This window comes from Cavia porcellus, unplaced genomic scaffold (genome assembly GCF_034190915.1).
Source record: "Cavia porcellus strain 051 isolate PalLab524CR breed Dunkin Hartley unplaced genomic scaffold, mCavPor4.1 scaffold_5, whole genome shotgun sequence".
Taxonomy (NCBI): domain Eukaryota; kingdom Metazoa; phylum Chordata; class Mammalia; order Rodentia; family Caviidae; genus Cavia; species Cavia porcellus.
This window is the reverse complement of record NW_026947488.1, coordinates 15133434-15148540: the sequence shown is the minus strand read 5'-3', so window position 1 is coordinate 15148540 and position 15107 is coordinate 15133434. Positions and strand designations below refer to the sequence as shown.

The 15107-nt window shown below is 41.7% G+C and overlaps 1 protein-coding gene across 1 annotated transcript; it reads right to left on the bottom strand.

Annotated features, from left to right (window-relative positions):
* Positions 1–998: 998 nt before the first annotated feature.
* On the bottom strand, positions 999–13084 carry Znf334 (zinc finger protein 334). Its single transcript, XM_023564188.2, has 5 exons — positions 12962–13084; positions 10262–10306; positions 7207–7333; positions 6746–6841; positions 999–3197 (listed from the first exon to the last, which is right to left on the bottom strand). The coding sequence occupies exons 2-5, from the start codon at positions 10274–10276 to the stop codon at positions 1408–1410; spliced, it is 2028 nt and encodes a 675-aa protein (XP_023419956.2). The 5' UTR covers positions 10277–10306; positions 12962–13084; the 3' UTR covers positions 999–1407.
* Positions 13085–15107: the final 2023 nt, after the last annotated feature.

Sequence of the window (15107 nt, the reverse complement as noted above, 5' to 3'; positions counted from 1 at the left end):
GCGGGGAGTTCCCCTATTAAATGAAGTGAAACATGCTCAATGGAGGACAATTAAAACACTTTGCCATAGTTACCAGGTGCCAACTGCACATAGGAATTTGATATCTATCTTCCAAGTGATAACTCCATTAAAGTTGGAATAGCAATACAATCACAAGATTTAGCCTTATTTAGTCATATTTTAGTAGATGGATATATATTTATATATATATAGTCTTTTTTAATATATTGTCTTATATATATATATATATATTTGTCTTTTTAGTAGATGGAAATATATATATATATATATATATATAGTCTTTTTGAGACAGGATCTCATTATGCAGTTCAGGCTGGCCTTAGGCTCACTTTGTAGCCCAGGCTGGTTTCAAACTTGCCACAATCCACCTGCCTCAGTTTCCCAAGTGCTGGGATTACAGGATTGCACCACCACACCCAGCTATCTATCTATATATATATATATATATATATATATATATATATATATATTTTTTTTTTTTTTTTTTTTTTTGGTACTAGGGATTGAACTCATGACCTTGCGCAGGCTGGCACTTAAGCCACTGAGCTAAATCCTCAACCCGATGAGTATATTTTTAAAAGATATATTTTTTGCCTTTTCTTAATTTTCAAACTTTGTCAGCTGATCATGGATACACAATTTTTGCAACCAGACATAGATTTAGTTTTTTTAAAAAACTCAATTCACTGTTGAAGTCCCTCTGCTTTTGATGGGGACTCAGCTTGTTATATTTTTTGTAATGACTTTTACTCTGGCTTTCATTCCACTTCCACTTGTTTAGGTTTCTGTACTTTGAACTTGTTTCTCTTCCATTTTTTTTTTTTTTTTGCATTTTTATGCTTTGGTCAGTGTTCATTTTACTAGGAAAAAAATACAATCAAGACAATAAATAAGTCTAGGCCCAAATGACTCTGTTAACTGCAGCTGTTATCAAAGGCTTAAACTATTTATTCTTTTACAAAAGCTCCATGTTTCAATTTCTTTTTTTTTTTTTTTTTTGTCTTTTTCCTTTTTATCGGTACCGGGGATCGAACTCACGACTGCCTGCTTGCAAGGCAGGTGCTTATGCTGCTGAGCTAAACCTCCAGCCCCCCATGTTTCAATTTCTAGAAAGACATTTTTGCTTTTCTTTTCTGTCATGTTTGATATCACATCTGAAATGACTTCTAGTTAAACAGTATTTCCCCAAGAACATTTTAATTCATATTTTCAAATTTATATATTTCCCTCAACAACTTCAAAAACCTGTTGAAAGCATTCACAGGTTTGAAGCATTCCATACTTTCATTCCTTTATTAATTCTCTAACTCCTATTAGTTAAAACCTTTATGAAGACTTTGCTACTTGTGCTGATAGGTTAGGTTTCTGCCCTCTGATTGCTGGTGTTCACTGAGTTTGGCTTGTTGATACAGGATTCTGCATGTGGGCAGTGTTGATGGCAGTCTTCTTCTTGTGAGTTTTCCGCTGATGTTTGGTGAGGGCCGACCTCTGGCTGAAGGTTTTCTTACATTCATTACACTCATAGGGTTTTTCCCCTGTGTGAATTCGCTGATGTTTGGTGAGGGCTGACTTTTCATAGAAGGTTTTCCCACACTCAGGACATTTGTAGGGTTTTTCCCCTGTATGAGTCCTCTGATGCACCACAAGGTTGGATTTCACACAGAAAGACCTCCAGCATTCGCTACATTTATAGGGTTTCTCTCCTGTGTGGGTCCTTTGATGTTGAGTAAGGTTTGATTTTACACAGAAGGTTTTCCCACATTCGCTGCATTTATATGGTTTCTCTCCTGTGTGAGTTCTCTGGTGTACTGTGAGGGCTGATTTCTGGCAGAAAGACTTCCCACATTCATTACATTCGTACGGCTTCTCTCCCGTGTGAGTTCTCTGATGTTCTGTGAGGTTGGACTTCACAAAGAAGGATTTCTCACACTCACTGCACTCATAACGCTTCTTCCCTGTGTGTGTGCTCTGGTGCTGGGTCAGATCTGTTTTCTTACAGAAGCATTTTCCACACTTGCTGCAGTCATAGGTTTTCCCTTCTTTGGGGGTGCTCTGGTTTTCACTGAAGCGTGACTTCTTACTTAAGGCCTTCTCACGTTCCTCACCCTCATCACAATTTTTCCCTGAGCTAGTGCTCTCTTGCTGACTACGTTTTGACTTCTTGGGAAAAGATTCCTCACATTTATTACTCTGACACTTTTTCTCTCTTGTGTTCATTCCCTTACTTAGAGTGAGGTGAGATTTCTTCTTTAAGGCTTTTTCCCCATTAGCATCTTTGCTAGGTCCTTCTGTTGTGAACGTTCTTTGATGCTGAGTAAGGCATGACTTTTCACGAAGAGATTTCCTCGGTCTTTTATAGACATATATCTTCTCTCCTGCATGAGTTCTCTCAGTCTCAGTGTGGTACAACTTCTTTAAGGATCTGCCATTTTTACTGTACTTACCGGGCTTTTCTCCTGAGCAAATTCTCTGATGTTGGGTAAGATTTGATTTCTTGCTCAAGGATTTCCCAAATGTATTATCTTCATAGTGCTTGTCTCTTACATGGACATTTTCATGAGCTTGCTTTGACTTCATCCATGAGGGTTTCCCATTTTTACTGGATTCCTGGGGCTTCCTTTCCCTAAGGGTTCTTGGGTAAGAAGTGAGCTTTAACTTTCTGGTGAAGGCTCGTGAATATTCATTGCCCTCTGGGGGTTTCTCTCTTGTGTGAGCTCTCTCATGTGTAACAAAGACTGTCTTTCTGGGAAATGCCCTCCCACAATTATTATAGCCAAGAAATTGTCCCAAAGATGAATTATTTTGATAGTGAGTAAAGTCTTCACTAGGATGATGGGATTTCTTCTTTTGGTCATTTTTACATGCTTTACTCCTTGTGTGAGTGTTCTCATGTTTAGTGTCAAGAGACTCACATCCTTTGGAATCATCCAATGTTTTCCTCACATGGTTTCTATTGCTAATAACTAATTCTGAAACACTCTTTAAGCTTGTTCCAAATGAGTCACATTTATAGGATCTTGTTCTTGAGGGCACTGGATCTGTGGCCAAGTTAGACATTTCTCCTAAAGTCTTACTTCTGTCCTTCATCAGTGTTCTGTTCCTGATGAATAAAACTTGTCTCAAATATTTATCTTCATTTTCTTGACTTTCTTTAATGTTACTGGCTCTCTGAGTGTCTAGAAAAATAAAATTAACCATATATTATAAATCTTAATATATCTTTGAAGGGAAATCTTAACATACGCTGAGTTGAGTCTGGGGTTTCAGGTACAATCTCCTAGAATTACAGCAGTCCTAAGCAAGTATTTCTAGTCTTTTGTGTGAGGAATATGAAAACAAAGAAAAAAACATAGTATAGTACAGGCAGGCTTTCAGAGAAAGCTGAAAATGAACATAAATAACTTTGGCTTGTTATAAACATGACCTCAAAGTAATGAAGGCACTTAAAATACAGCACAAGAATGATAAATAGAAGACAAAGAAGGTCAGGAAATGATTGGTCCAAGGATAAAAGATATCTTAAAAATGAGGTAAGGACGAGAACAATGAGCAAAACAAAAAGTACTCGAATTAGGTGGATCAGAGACTAAATAGTATTTCCCTTTCCCCAGACCTTAATTAACAGTAGGATCTTTTCTCCCCCTACCTGCTGTCAGTCTTTCTCCTCTTTTTCCATTCGGCACAGCAACATAATTTAAAGTTATAAAATCATATATTTCCTTGGACCTATCACGTTCAGTCCTATCGTTCAGACCCTGTGTCCCCACAGAGCTCTGGTGTGGGAAAATAGCACCTGATGAGAACATGACATGTCCAGGCCACGCTCGCCATAGGATTCAGTCACCTAATATTTTGACTTTTGGTACCATCATTTGATTCTAGTAGAATTAATGAATAGTAATCTGCCCTGACGACAATCCTAATTTTTATTCTTTCATCTACTGATTTGCTTTACCGGCTGGTTGTACCCTGTCTCCATGCTGCTTTTAAAATTAGATTTTATATTTAGAGCAGTTTTAAGCTTATGGTAAAATGGAATAGAAAGTACAGAGTTCCCATGCACCACTATACATACAGCTCCGCAACTATGAAGATGTTCCACAAGACTGATAGGTACATTTTCTTATAATTAAATTTATAGCAGCACAGCATCATCATGTAAAGTTTACTGTTCACTCTTAAGTTGGGTTCGCTCCTAAATTATACATTCTATGGGCTTGGATAAACATACAATGACTAGTGTACACCACTGCAGCATCATACCAAAGTTTCGTTGTCTAAAATAGCTCTTTGATCTGCTTATCATCCTCTCCTTACCCAACCCCAACCTTAGCTCTTAGTAATCACTAATTTTTTGTTATAGTTTTCTCTATCATGTAGTTGTAGCCACACAATGTTATAGCCTTTCTAGACTAGCTTTTTCACCTAGCAATACACGTTTCTGGTTTTTCTGTGTCATTTTATGGCTCGAAGGTTGTGCCATCCTAGTGCTGAACATTTCCATTGTCGGGATGTCCCACACTTATGGATCCATTCATCTACTTAAGGACATCTTGGTTGTTTCTACGTTTTGGCAGTTAGATGTGCAGGTTTTGTATGGGTATAACTTTGCAACTCCTAATTTTAATGCTATTTTTATATCTTTTTTTTATATCAGTACCGGAGATCAAACTCACCACCACCTGCTTGCAAGGCAGGTGCTTATGCCGCTGAGCTAAATCCCCAGCCCCTATATTATATTTTATTCTTGTTTCTGTCTTTCCCATGATAATGCAAGTACTAGGCAACTCTGTGTGGCCTGAGGACTTTTATCTTGGTTTGTTGTAAATAAGTTTGAGCAAGGGTGGTTATTTCCTGGTGTTGGACTCAGGACTTTGCACATGCTGAGAAGCAGTCTACCACTCAACAATGTATCTAGCCCTTTGGATAATTACTGTCATCTTGTTATATTTTATGTAATGACATCAACTGTACGTTTTAAAATGTATGACTTTTCTGTAGTTGATAAAATAAATGAAAGTCAATCCGCAGGCTGACAAAGAGAATGTGACATTAGATTTCTGTGCTTTTAGACTTTATACTACATTCTTTTTTGTACCAGGGATCGAACTCACAACCTCGAGCTTGCCAAGCAGGTGCTTGTGCTGCTGAGCTACATCCCTGGCCTTTATACTATATTCTTACACTTAAATTCGTAATACATATTCAGATAATCATCTCACAAATCTACAATAGTGTCACCGCCTATTAGAGATGGGTAGCAATTAATCCCATAAATTGCTCCTTTCCATCACAAACCTACCCCTCATGTTTTCCAGTTATTTAGTTTATATTGTGTCCTCAGCCTTTCTCAGAACCGAGACATCCTTTAGGGCACTGCCAGTGTTTTATGGTTTAAAGAAAATATCCTTACCACTTAATGCCCTATTTTTTTTTTAGTGAAATTTACAAGTAAATACTGCCTATACGATCGATTGTAACACTACTGTGCGGTGCACTGGTTTGTACATCTTTTCTCTGCATCCATAAGCAAGCCTTTCGTGGCTTTGGGCTGGTTTTTCTACTGTGAGTCTTTTTTGTTTCCTTTTTATTTTGGGATTTTCTTCAATCTCCAGTGAAAATGTTTTTCTGTGCCTTGTGGCTTCTGGACGATTTTCAGGAAAAGACAGGGCAATGTGACAGACTTTACACGTCTGTCTCTGCACTGGAATCCACTCCTTTCTTCTTAACACTGCTCAGGGGGCTTCCAGGAAACCAACCCTCAGGCTCTGTCTCATGTCCTGGATGGCCAGTCCATCTGGGTCTTCTTTGCTGGGCCCCTATGTCTTCTTGGTCTCCAAATTCATCACTTGAAGGTGCTTTCCTTGACCTATTCTCTTAGAGACTGTCTCGGGAGCTCAGTAAAATTGAAATTCTTTACCACACCTACACAGATCTTCCCCTGTAAACTCTGACCTTATCTGCTTTTTCCTCCTCATTCAACTCCCTTTGGTTGCACTGAATTCCTTGCTGTTTCTTATTAACAACCACACTGGTCTCAGAGACTTGGCACCTGCTGTTCCCTGGTCTGCAGATCCCTCCAACAGCCCATGGCCCACTCCGTCCTTTAATTCAAAATACCATCCTCAAGTTCCTGCTCGGTGTTTACCTCCTCAAGGAGACATTCCAACTTCCTTTCTTAAATACTAGTTTCCTACTAGTTTAGAAATACTAGTTTCTAATTTTAATTTTTTACAGTGCTGAGTACTACCTGTCCGACTGTGCATTTATTTGCTAATTGATCCACTGACAGGAGTAGAAATTCTGCTTCTGTGTCCCGCATGCTTAGGATTTAACTGATACATAACAGGAGCTTTCCTCATATTTGCTGAATAAAAGGATGTAAAGAAACTCCTATTTATGGAGTTTTTGACACTGGAGGAAATGGCCATTGCTGAGCAGAAAAAAAAAAAAAAACCCCAGAAAAATAAAGCTCTAGGATGGAAAAAGTAGTCATTGGATTCTATAGAAACCAAATGAATTTCTCTTTAAACTCAAACAGAAAACAAAGAACATGACAGTGACACTGGGAGGTGTGACATCTAAGGTATGTGATCATCTCTTTACTCACTTCTGAAGGGTAGAGCCTCTGAAAGAGATTTATAAAACATATTTCAAAGAGATGAAACTTTGAACTGGCTACCTGGGGCCCATTCCTCTCCATTTCTACTTGACCTCAACTCACCCCAGTGACTGTGACTTGGGAGCTCACTCTTTGGTATCCATGGTTCTTCTCCTCGCTCCAACCTGCATATCAGTTCAGGCTTTGTGACACACAGACCTGTGATAAAAATGACAAGAGTCTTGGCAAAAGCATTGAGGGTTCAGGCCCTTTGAAAGACACGAAGGGAGAGACACACAATGACACTGTCCTACAATGTCCCATCAAAGCCAGTGGCTACGTCCCTGGGTATGAGGCCCCTGGTCAACCTGGTTAATGTTTGGGTCAGTGGCTCAGTCTGAGAGAATGGGCATTTGGTGAAGGACTCTTTCATCAGGGAAATGAGAATACAATGTTCTATCGATTACCCTAAAGGAGTCTTGGAACTAAAAATCTCAAGCATAAAACGCATTACTCTCTGTAATAACCTGCTTCCCAAGATAGGAAATGCATGCTGTCAGGACTGCATAGGCAGCTGGGCTTACCCAGTGATTCCAGGTGTCTGTAGTTCTCCAGCATCATGTCCCTGTACAGGCGCCTCTGACTGGAATCCAGCAGCTGCCACTCCTTTTGGGTAAAGGTCACAGACACGTCCTCAAACAACAACGACCCCTGCAACAGTCCAATCCTGCTCAGCCTGAAGTGCTCAAGACAAAGGTCATGGGAAACACACATAGGAACTAAGTCCTACCATATTCTCTGTTAAGAGCTTACCAGTGTTACAAAGGCTATCTAATGTTATCTGCCTTCACACTATCATTTGTGAGAGAAACAGAAACCATAATGGAAATAAAAGGCCTTTATATTTACTTATAACTTAATTGATTAATTCATAAAAATTTGTTTTTTTTCTGCATGCCTAGATTTGTTTTGGCTACAGAGGACACTAAGGCAATTAAGACATTGGTCCTATTTTTAGGGATCTTATAGCTTGATAAGAATCCTTTCTATATACTGTACATATGCAACTGTGAATTAAGGGAATCATGAAAAAATATGTGGTCAAGACAGTGTGAAGGGGGATGAACTAGTCAGCTTTCTTGTCACTGAGACACAATAACTGACACAATTTAAAGAAGGAAATGATTAATTTGGCTCATGGTTCAGGGGTTCAATCCTCAGTCAACTGGTTTCAAGGCACAAACATCATGGTGGAAAAGCATGGCAGAAGAAATCTGTCTGAACATGGCAGCCAGGAAACAAAGAGAAGGGAGGAGCCAGGGGCACTAGCACACCCTTCCGGGTCACATCCCCAGTGACCCACCTCCAACCAGACCCCACCCCTGACAGTACATTCAGCCGTGAACTCATGACTAGATAAAGCCACCACCGAGGAAAGAGCCCCCACGAGCCATCCACTTTCCAAAAGCTCTGAACATTGGAGGGTATTTTAATGTAAGTCATAAGAGGAAGGAAAGCAAATTTCCCTTTTTTTCAGGTCATATTTGATCAAGAGTTAAAGATTTGATTATGTGTGTACCGTGAGCTTGGTATGGCCATGGGACAACAGCATAAACAGATGCATGGACAAGATTAAAATAATACTTTGCATTAAAGGAGTTACAGTGTGGTGTGAGAGAAGAGGGAGGTTAGGGATTGGATGAAATAAAGAACAGTGAAGCGGTCACAGGGTGACATCTAGACCTTTCTCCTGTAGACCAATGACTTCCAAAGTATTTGGTGGTCCATTAGTAAAACTTCCTTAGCATCTTTCTTTATATTTATAAATTATATATGTGTACAACTTTCAAGTCTCTCACCAAAATTATAGCTAAGCAACTTTCTTAAAAAGGTTTTGAATTAAAGAAAATACATGTGATGGCTGTTCTAACACCGTGTACCCATTGATTGCCCTACGAACTCCCCTAGGAAGCACATCCCTTCTTAGGAGGTCTCGTCTGTAGACAAGGGGGACGGCTAAATAATAAGACTAGACTTATATGTTGAAAGTCATGTGCTAGAAGCAGTTTGGAAAATGTTTTAAAGAACTGATTCTTAACCAGAATCATCCAGGGTGTCTGGCAATGTTTGGAGGCATTTTTAGCTGTCACAACTGAGGGAGCAAAATTGCTACGGGCATCTAATGGGTAGAGGCCAGAGATGCTGCTAAACATCCTGCACTGAATAGGTCATCGCTGCAATGATTACCTGGGCCAACATGTCAATGGTCAAGGCTGGGAAACTGATTTAAGAAGAAGTTAGGATGGTAACAGACTGGTGTGAGGGATGACCGGCTCCTCCGTGTAGTAACACAGGGAAGTGAACTAGAACTAACTCTGCCAGCAGTTGATTACCCAGTGAAGGAAAACGGAGCGTTACTCTCAGGTCACCCACAAGAGCAGCAGTGGGTTTCATACTGGTGCCACATTCTGTATGAGATGGACAAAACAGATAGAAGAATGAATGGAGCAGGGAAGGAGAGAGAGAGAGAGAGAGAGAGAGAGAGAGAGAGAGAGAGAGAGAGAGGAAGGGAGAGACAGAGAGAGGGAGGCTCCTGTCATGTTATACTTAATGCATCCATGAAACAAGTGGAGATGTCCAGGTAACTAAGCACAGGCAATCCGTGCAGTGCTCCACAGCCCTATCCATGCTCAGAAGAACCCCAGAAAGAAGACAACAACAAGGCAAATGGCGATCATGGTGAACAGACCACAAGAACTGCTGTGTGGGGGCACACAGGTAAAGCATCTGCAATTTCAAACAAAACCTATGCATAAGCCTAAGCCTGAGCATTCCTGAAACTCTGGGACGAACGCTGCTACAGTAGCTGATGGGGAGCTGGAGCAGGTCCTTCCAGTTCACCAACGAACATCTGGAATGAGGTCATAAAATCAGCCACTGAAAACCAAGAGCAACTGCTCCTCCAGATGAGTTGGGGCTGCCAGCTTTGATGATCACAGTAAAAACAAGCTCCCACTTTCACTTGCACTTCAGACAAACAGCAAATAAGTTACTAGTACAACCGTGTCTCGTACTTCCTTGTATGTGCCTGAGTCTTATCTGGCAACCCTATAATTTTACTACCGGTGGCTATAATTTTTCTAGTCTATCTTTCAACTTGGGATGGCAAAAATAACTAGAAAATGTCTATTCAAATTTAAATGATTATTGTTCAAGTGGCTAGAAGATGTGATGGTTAACATAGGGTAATGATATTATTTATGATTTATTACATAGAGAGTAAGGTATGTTATATAAAGAGAAAACAGTGAAGGAAGGACAATCATAAATGTTTTCATGAAACCTGAGATGTAGGAGGAATCCTGTCTAAGTGACACAACAGATGAAAAAATCCCGGATATTAATAGAAAAATTTGTTATGCATATTGTTAGTGTGTCTGGGGCAACAGACAATAGGATAAAAATAAAAGGTAGACTTTCAAACTCACTGGAAGAAAGAAAAAGAAAGTCAAATAACAATGCTGGGGAGAAGTGAGGACATTAACAAATAAAGAAAGCCAGCTGACAAGGCCGCGTGGCCAGCAAAACCCCGTTCCTCTTACATTTCCCTGAAAACCTGGGGAAAGGTAAGCAACTCACCTGGGATATGTCCATTCTCTTCTGCTCCTGGGAACGGGTAGAGAGCTGTGAAGACAGGAATGAGGGGAGGGGAGGAGTGGAGAAATAATGAGAAACACGGGCCGGGTGGGAGATCCTCACCGAGCTGGCAGGACCCGCTGACATATGACCACGTGCAGGAGACTGTCACTCAGACCCTCAGCGGGGCCAGGTGGGCATGTGCAAGGGGACTCTTGGGACCTTTGTGTAACCGCCGGGCTCCTGGGAAGCAACCATTTCATTGGGGAAAGTGAATTGTAGTTTCTCACAACTTAAAACCTTTGATTCGATGGCAGGTGAATACTGTGTAAACAGCATGAAGTCCAACCAAGGAGATCTGGCTACAGAGTCCTTCAGGTATTAAACATGCTACGTACTGCACTTTAACATCTGGGATTTACTTTATAATAACCTTGTAAAGGAAGGTAGAAAGAGAGACAGCATGGGAGGGTGAGTGGATGTAGCAGGATGCGTGGGGTGACGGCCTGTATCCTGAGGCCATGACAAGGATTAATTACGATATTTCCCAAGGAGTTATTCCAGTATAACTGGAATTATAAGGTGAAGGTGTAAAATCTGACAACAGTAAAGACATGCTCATTTACTTTTTCACATTTTTAAAAACTTCTTGAGGTTAAAGAATGTAAGGGAACCACTGACGACAACCACTAAAAGTGTGCTTTCAATGGAGCCTTTCCTTTCTTTTATTTTTTTACAGGGTTTTGTCCTGTGATTTTTTTGTTCTCTAAAGGATTTGTTGTTCCTAAAAGAGTTACCTGAGACATGGTGGACAAGGCCAAGAGTCATGGGGCTCAGTGACCTTTAGTTTGGCCCCAAATGGGTAGTGCAGACCTAGATTACACTGTGAGACGCACACAGTACTTGCGTAGTGCAAGTATGGAGCAGGGACTGTTCTAAGTACTTTACATGTATCACTTCACTTAATCCTTACCATAAAGCGAAGGTACTACTGCTGTCTCAATTTATAGATGAAGAAATAGAGACGAAGAACGGCGAAGCCATGGCTGGGCTTTGAACTTGGGCAGTTTGATTCTAGAAGCCATGCGTTGCAGTGATTTGCTGATTACTCTCTTAGGCACAATATTTTCACCTTTCAAGTGAGGTAGAATTACAAATCCCTGAAAACAAGTGTGTAGCAGAAGTGCAGACTGGGTGAAGTCATGGTTAGAGGGTTCCAAAGAACCTGAGATGAAGAACCAGCGACCTGAGGTGTAGGAGGAGCTTTTGGGAGGCGACAGCATTCTTCCTCACCATCCCCTTGTGGGGTGTTCTCTTCCCAAGCAGCCTCTTTTTTGCTCACTACCCTCTTCTTGCTCACCTCCTGCCTTTGGAAGGTGGCCCCACCCTTGCTGACTGCCAGTACTGGGCACCCCTCTGACAGGTGATGCTACTAAGGGTGTGAGGGTCAGGAAGGGCTTCAGAGTGTGCAAATATAGTCTGAGTTGTTTTCTTGGACCCCAGTCCTGAAGCTAAGGTTCAAGGTGGAGTAGGGATTCCCCCTGGGTGGGACTCTTGCATGCGGGTCCCCTGTTCTTTTCTTATGAAAGTTTAGTGATCCAAGGACATTTGAACGTGACTGGAAGAAATAGATTCAAATAACTGAAAGCTTCAGCTGGTTCCTGTCTCTCCTATAATCACCATCCTCTATTAATGGTGGTTCTCACAGTGAGGTCTCCAGACCAGCAGCATCAAGATCACTCAGGAACTAGGTGGAAAAGTGCATTTTTGGGTCCTCCCCAGATTTACTGAATCAGGATTTGGGTGAGGGCTCTACTGTTTTTGCGATTTTGGGTTTGGGGCCAGGTGTGTCAGTGCATGCCTGTAATCCCAACACTTGGGAGGCTGAGGCAGGAGGATCACTGTGAGTTCAAGAAAAGCCTGGACTACACAGTGAGTTCAAGGCGGGTCTGAACTACATAATGAGATCCTGTCTTATCAAAGGAGGGCGGAGGTTGGTAACATTGAATTCAGGGAGTCTTTACAGCCAAACAGAGAGACAGACAGTTTGGTATTAAAGAACAGAATGGTGAGAAAAGTGGGTAACCTTTCCAAGTGCAGAGGGAAAGTGGGACCCTCTGTCCAGTGCTTTACAGATGCTTCCCATGCTGAGTTCAGAATAAGCCTGAGGCAGGACTTAGCAATAACTTCTTTTAACAGATGAGGAAACTGAGGCTTAGGGGTTTAGAGGTAGAATTTGAAATCAGCTCTTTGTATTACAGACGCCCCCCCCCCCCGCCCCCAGCCTAGAGACAAACAATACAGCTCAGAAGAAAACGTTCTCGGCGCTCCCAACCCCTCTCCTCTGCCCCTTCCCGGCTCCCCACTCCCTGCCCCTGTACATTCTTTGCTCTGGGGAAGGGCTGCTGGGGCACACGTCAATGTGAGGAGCTTCTGCAAACTCGTTAGACATTTGAATGCCTTTTCCCAAAGCACTTTATTCCTATCTAGAAACCCCATTTATCCCTAGAGAAACAAGGCTGTGTAGATCCGCAGCGAACCTTGTCTCTCACTAGCAGGGCAAAGGGAGAGCAGATTCGGGAACAAGTGTTACAGGGGCTCCATCCCTTGGGATACGTTCAAGTTTTTGCTTCTACAAGCGGTGGATACAAAACGGCCCCAAACCCGGCCAAGCAATCCCCACCCTCAAGACCAAGCTCTCACCTGTAATGCACACCACACCCTTCCTCCAGGCCGGGTCACTGGGCGACTCTTAGAACCGAAGGCAATGGGATTATCAGTCGCTCGAGGCTGGAGACAACAGGAGCAGCCGAACAATGAGGAGGAACTGCACATGCGCAGAAGGAGCTAAGAGGGACCAGTTCCCGGCCCTCTCCTAGGATAATCCATCGGATTCCAGCCTCGGATTTCCGCGAGACTCTGGGCTCCTGGCCTCGGGGGATGTCTGAGGGCTTCTTATTGGCAAGTTCGGTTATTTATGTTCTGAAATCAGCCCTGTTTTTGTTTGTAATTTCTTTGTCTGGTTCCTTTTAGCCCACTCCTTAGGAATTTGAACTCCGTTCTACCTGTGACCGGGGTCCCTTTAGAGGCAAAGTGTAAGAAAGGGAGAAAAGAAAGATGTAGTAGACTGCTCACATGAAAACAAATAAAGCTGGGAGTGGTGTGCACTGGGAAGCTGAGGGGGAGGGCTGCAAGTTTGAGCCCAACCTGGGCAACTTAGCAAACCCCTGTCTCGAAATTTAAAAATGAGATGACAAAGTAGCTCGGTCCAAAGGCCCTGGGTTCAAGCACCACTACTGAAGAAAGCAAGCAAGCCAGCCATGTATGATAGTAAAAGATTAATACAACGACCAGCAACTTTTCTTCTTCAAATGCAAATAGTTACCTCCACACAAAGGTGGATTTCCAAAGTAATATACTAAAACTATAGCTAGAACAAAAAGTATACATAAATCATAAAGGAAGGAGATCATGATTGCCTCTCCTGATGTCCTATGGTCATTGTTAGATGCTACTTTCATTGAAATGGGCCCCTAAAAGCTTAATATGTTAAAAAAGAATAAACCAGGCATGAGGGCTCACGCTGTCATTCCATTACTCAGGAGGCTGAGGCAGGAGGATTGTTGAAAGTTCAAGGCCAGTCTGTTCTACAAAGTGAGCCCAAGATCAGCCTGAACTGTAGAGTGAGAGCCTGTCTCAAAAAAAAAAATCTTAATGTGTTATTTTGGTCTTTCCAGTGAACACATGATTAATAGTTTTCTTATCTGTTTTACCCTGACAAATTTCAAATTTACAGAAGAGTTGCAAGATTGACTCACTCTGACTGAACACCTGTAAACTACTTGCATTCATCAGTTGTGACTGTTGTGCCATGTGTACTATCTCATCTCATCCTTTTCCTCCCTTTGAGGACAAGCTGCAGACGTGAACTGAACTCCTGACACTTTATCATACATGTCCTAAGAACATGGGCAGTGTTTGTCTTGTTTTGAGATGGGGTCTCACTGAATTTCCCAGGCTTGCCTTGAACATCTGGGACTACAAGCATGCTGCTTTTTAAATTCTTTTTTTTAATAACCTCCACACAATTATCAAATCCAAGAAATTGAACTCTGATATATTATTATTGTGTAACACTGGATGTATTTGTTAGGGTTCTTTGGAGCAATAGAATCAACAGGAAATACATGTGTAATTATAGAGACTGCTGGATAGACTTACAGGATCAGAAATGGGAGAATCCACCCTCTGACTTCTGAAGAAGTCAGAGAATCCAGTAGCTGCTCAGCACAAGAACTGGGAAGCCACAGAACAAGAGAGATCAAGGATGCAGTGCCAGTCCAAGGCCAAAGGCCTGGATGCTCACTGAAGAGTTCCTGGCACAAATCTGTATTTGAAGGCTAAAGAAACCAATGTCCAAAGTCAATGGCAGCAAATACAGCTGCTCAAGCAGACTGGAGCTCTTCAAAACTGACGAACTTTCTTCTTTCCCTTTTTAATTCCATGCTTATTCGTTGGCAACACCCACAACCCATGTGGGTCTTTCACCTCAGTTTATCAGCCTGTATGCCAGTCTACACTAGACCTCTACTGATCTGCTAGGTGTTTCTCACTCTAGCCACACTGAGACTGCACAATTAAAGGTCACACTGGGCTATGTTCAAATTTCACCCATTGTCCCAATAATATTCTTTATAACATATTTTTCTGATTCGGGGTCTCTTGTAACATCCAATTGACTTATCATTTAGACTCCTTTAGTCTACTTATCTTATCAATCTTTTTCTTTATTTGATGACATTGAAGAAGGCCCCAGTTGCTTTGAAGAATGTGCCTTCATTTGATCTGA

What these genes read in the sequence shown, in the direction of transcription:
- Znf334 (XM_023564188.2), bottom strand. An exon ending in CAGACACCTGGAATCACTGG is followed by an intron (nt 6,842 to 7,206) that starts GTAAGCCCAGCT and finishes TTTTTATCACAG; the next exon opens with GTCTGTGTGTCACAAAGCCT. An exon ending in CCCAAGTCACAGTCACTGGG is followed by an intron (nt 3,198 to 6,745) that starts GTGAGTTGAGGT and finishes TTATTTTTCTAG; the next exon opens with ACACTCAGAGAGCCAGTAAC.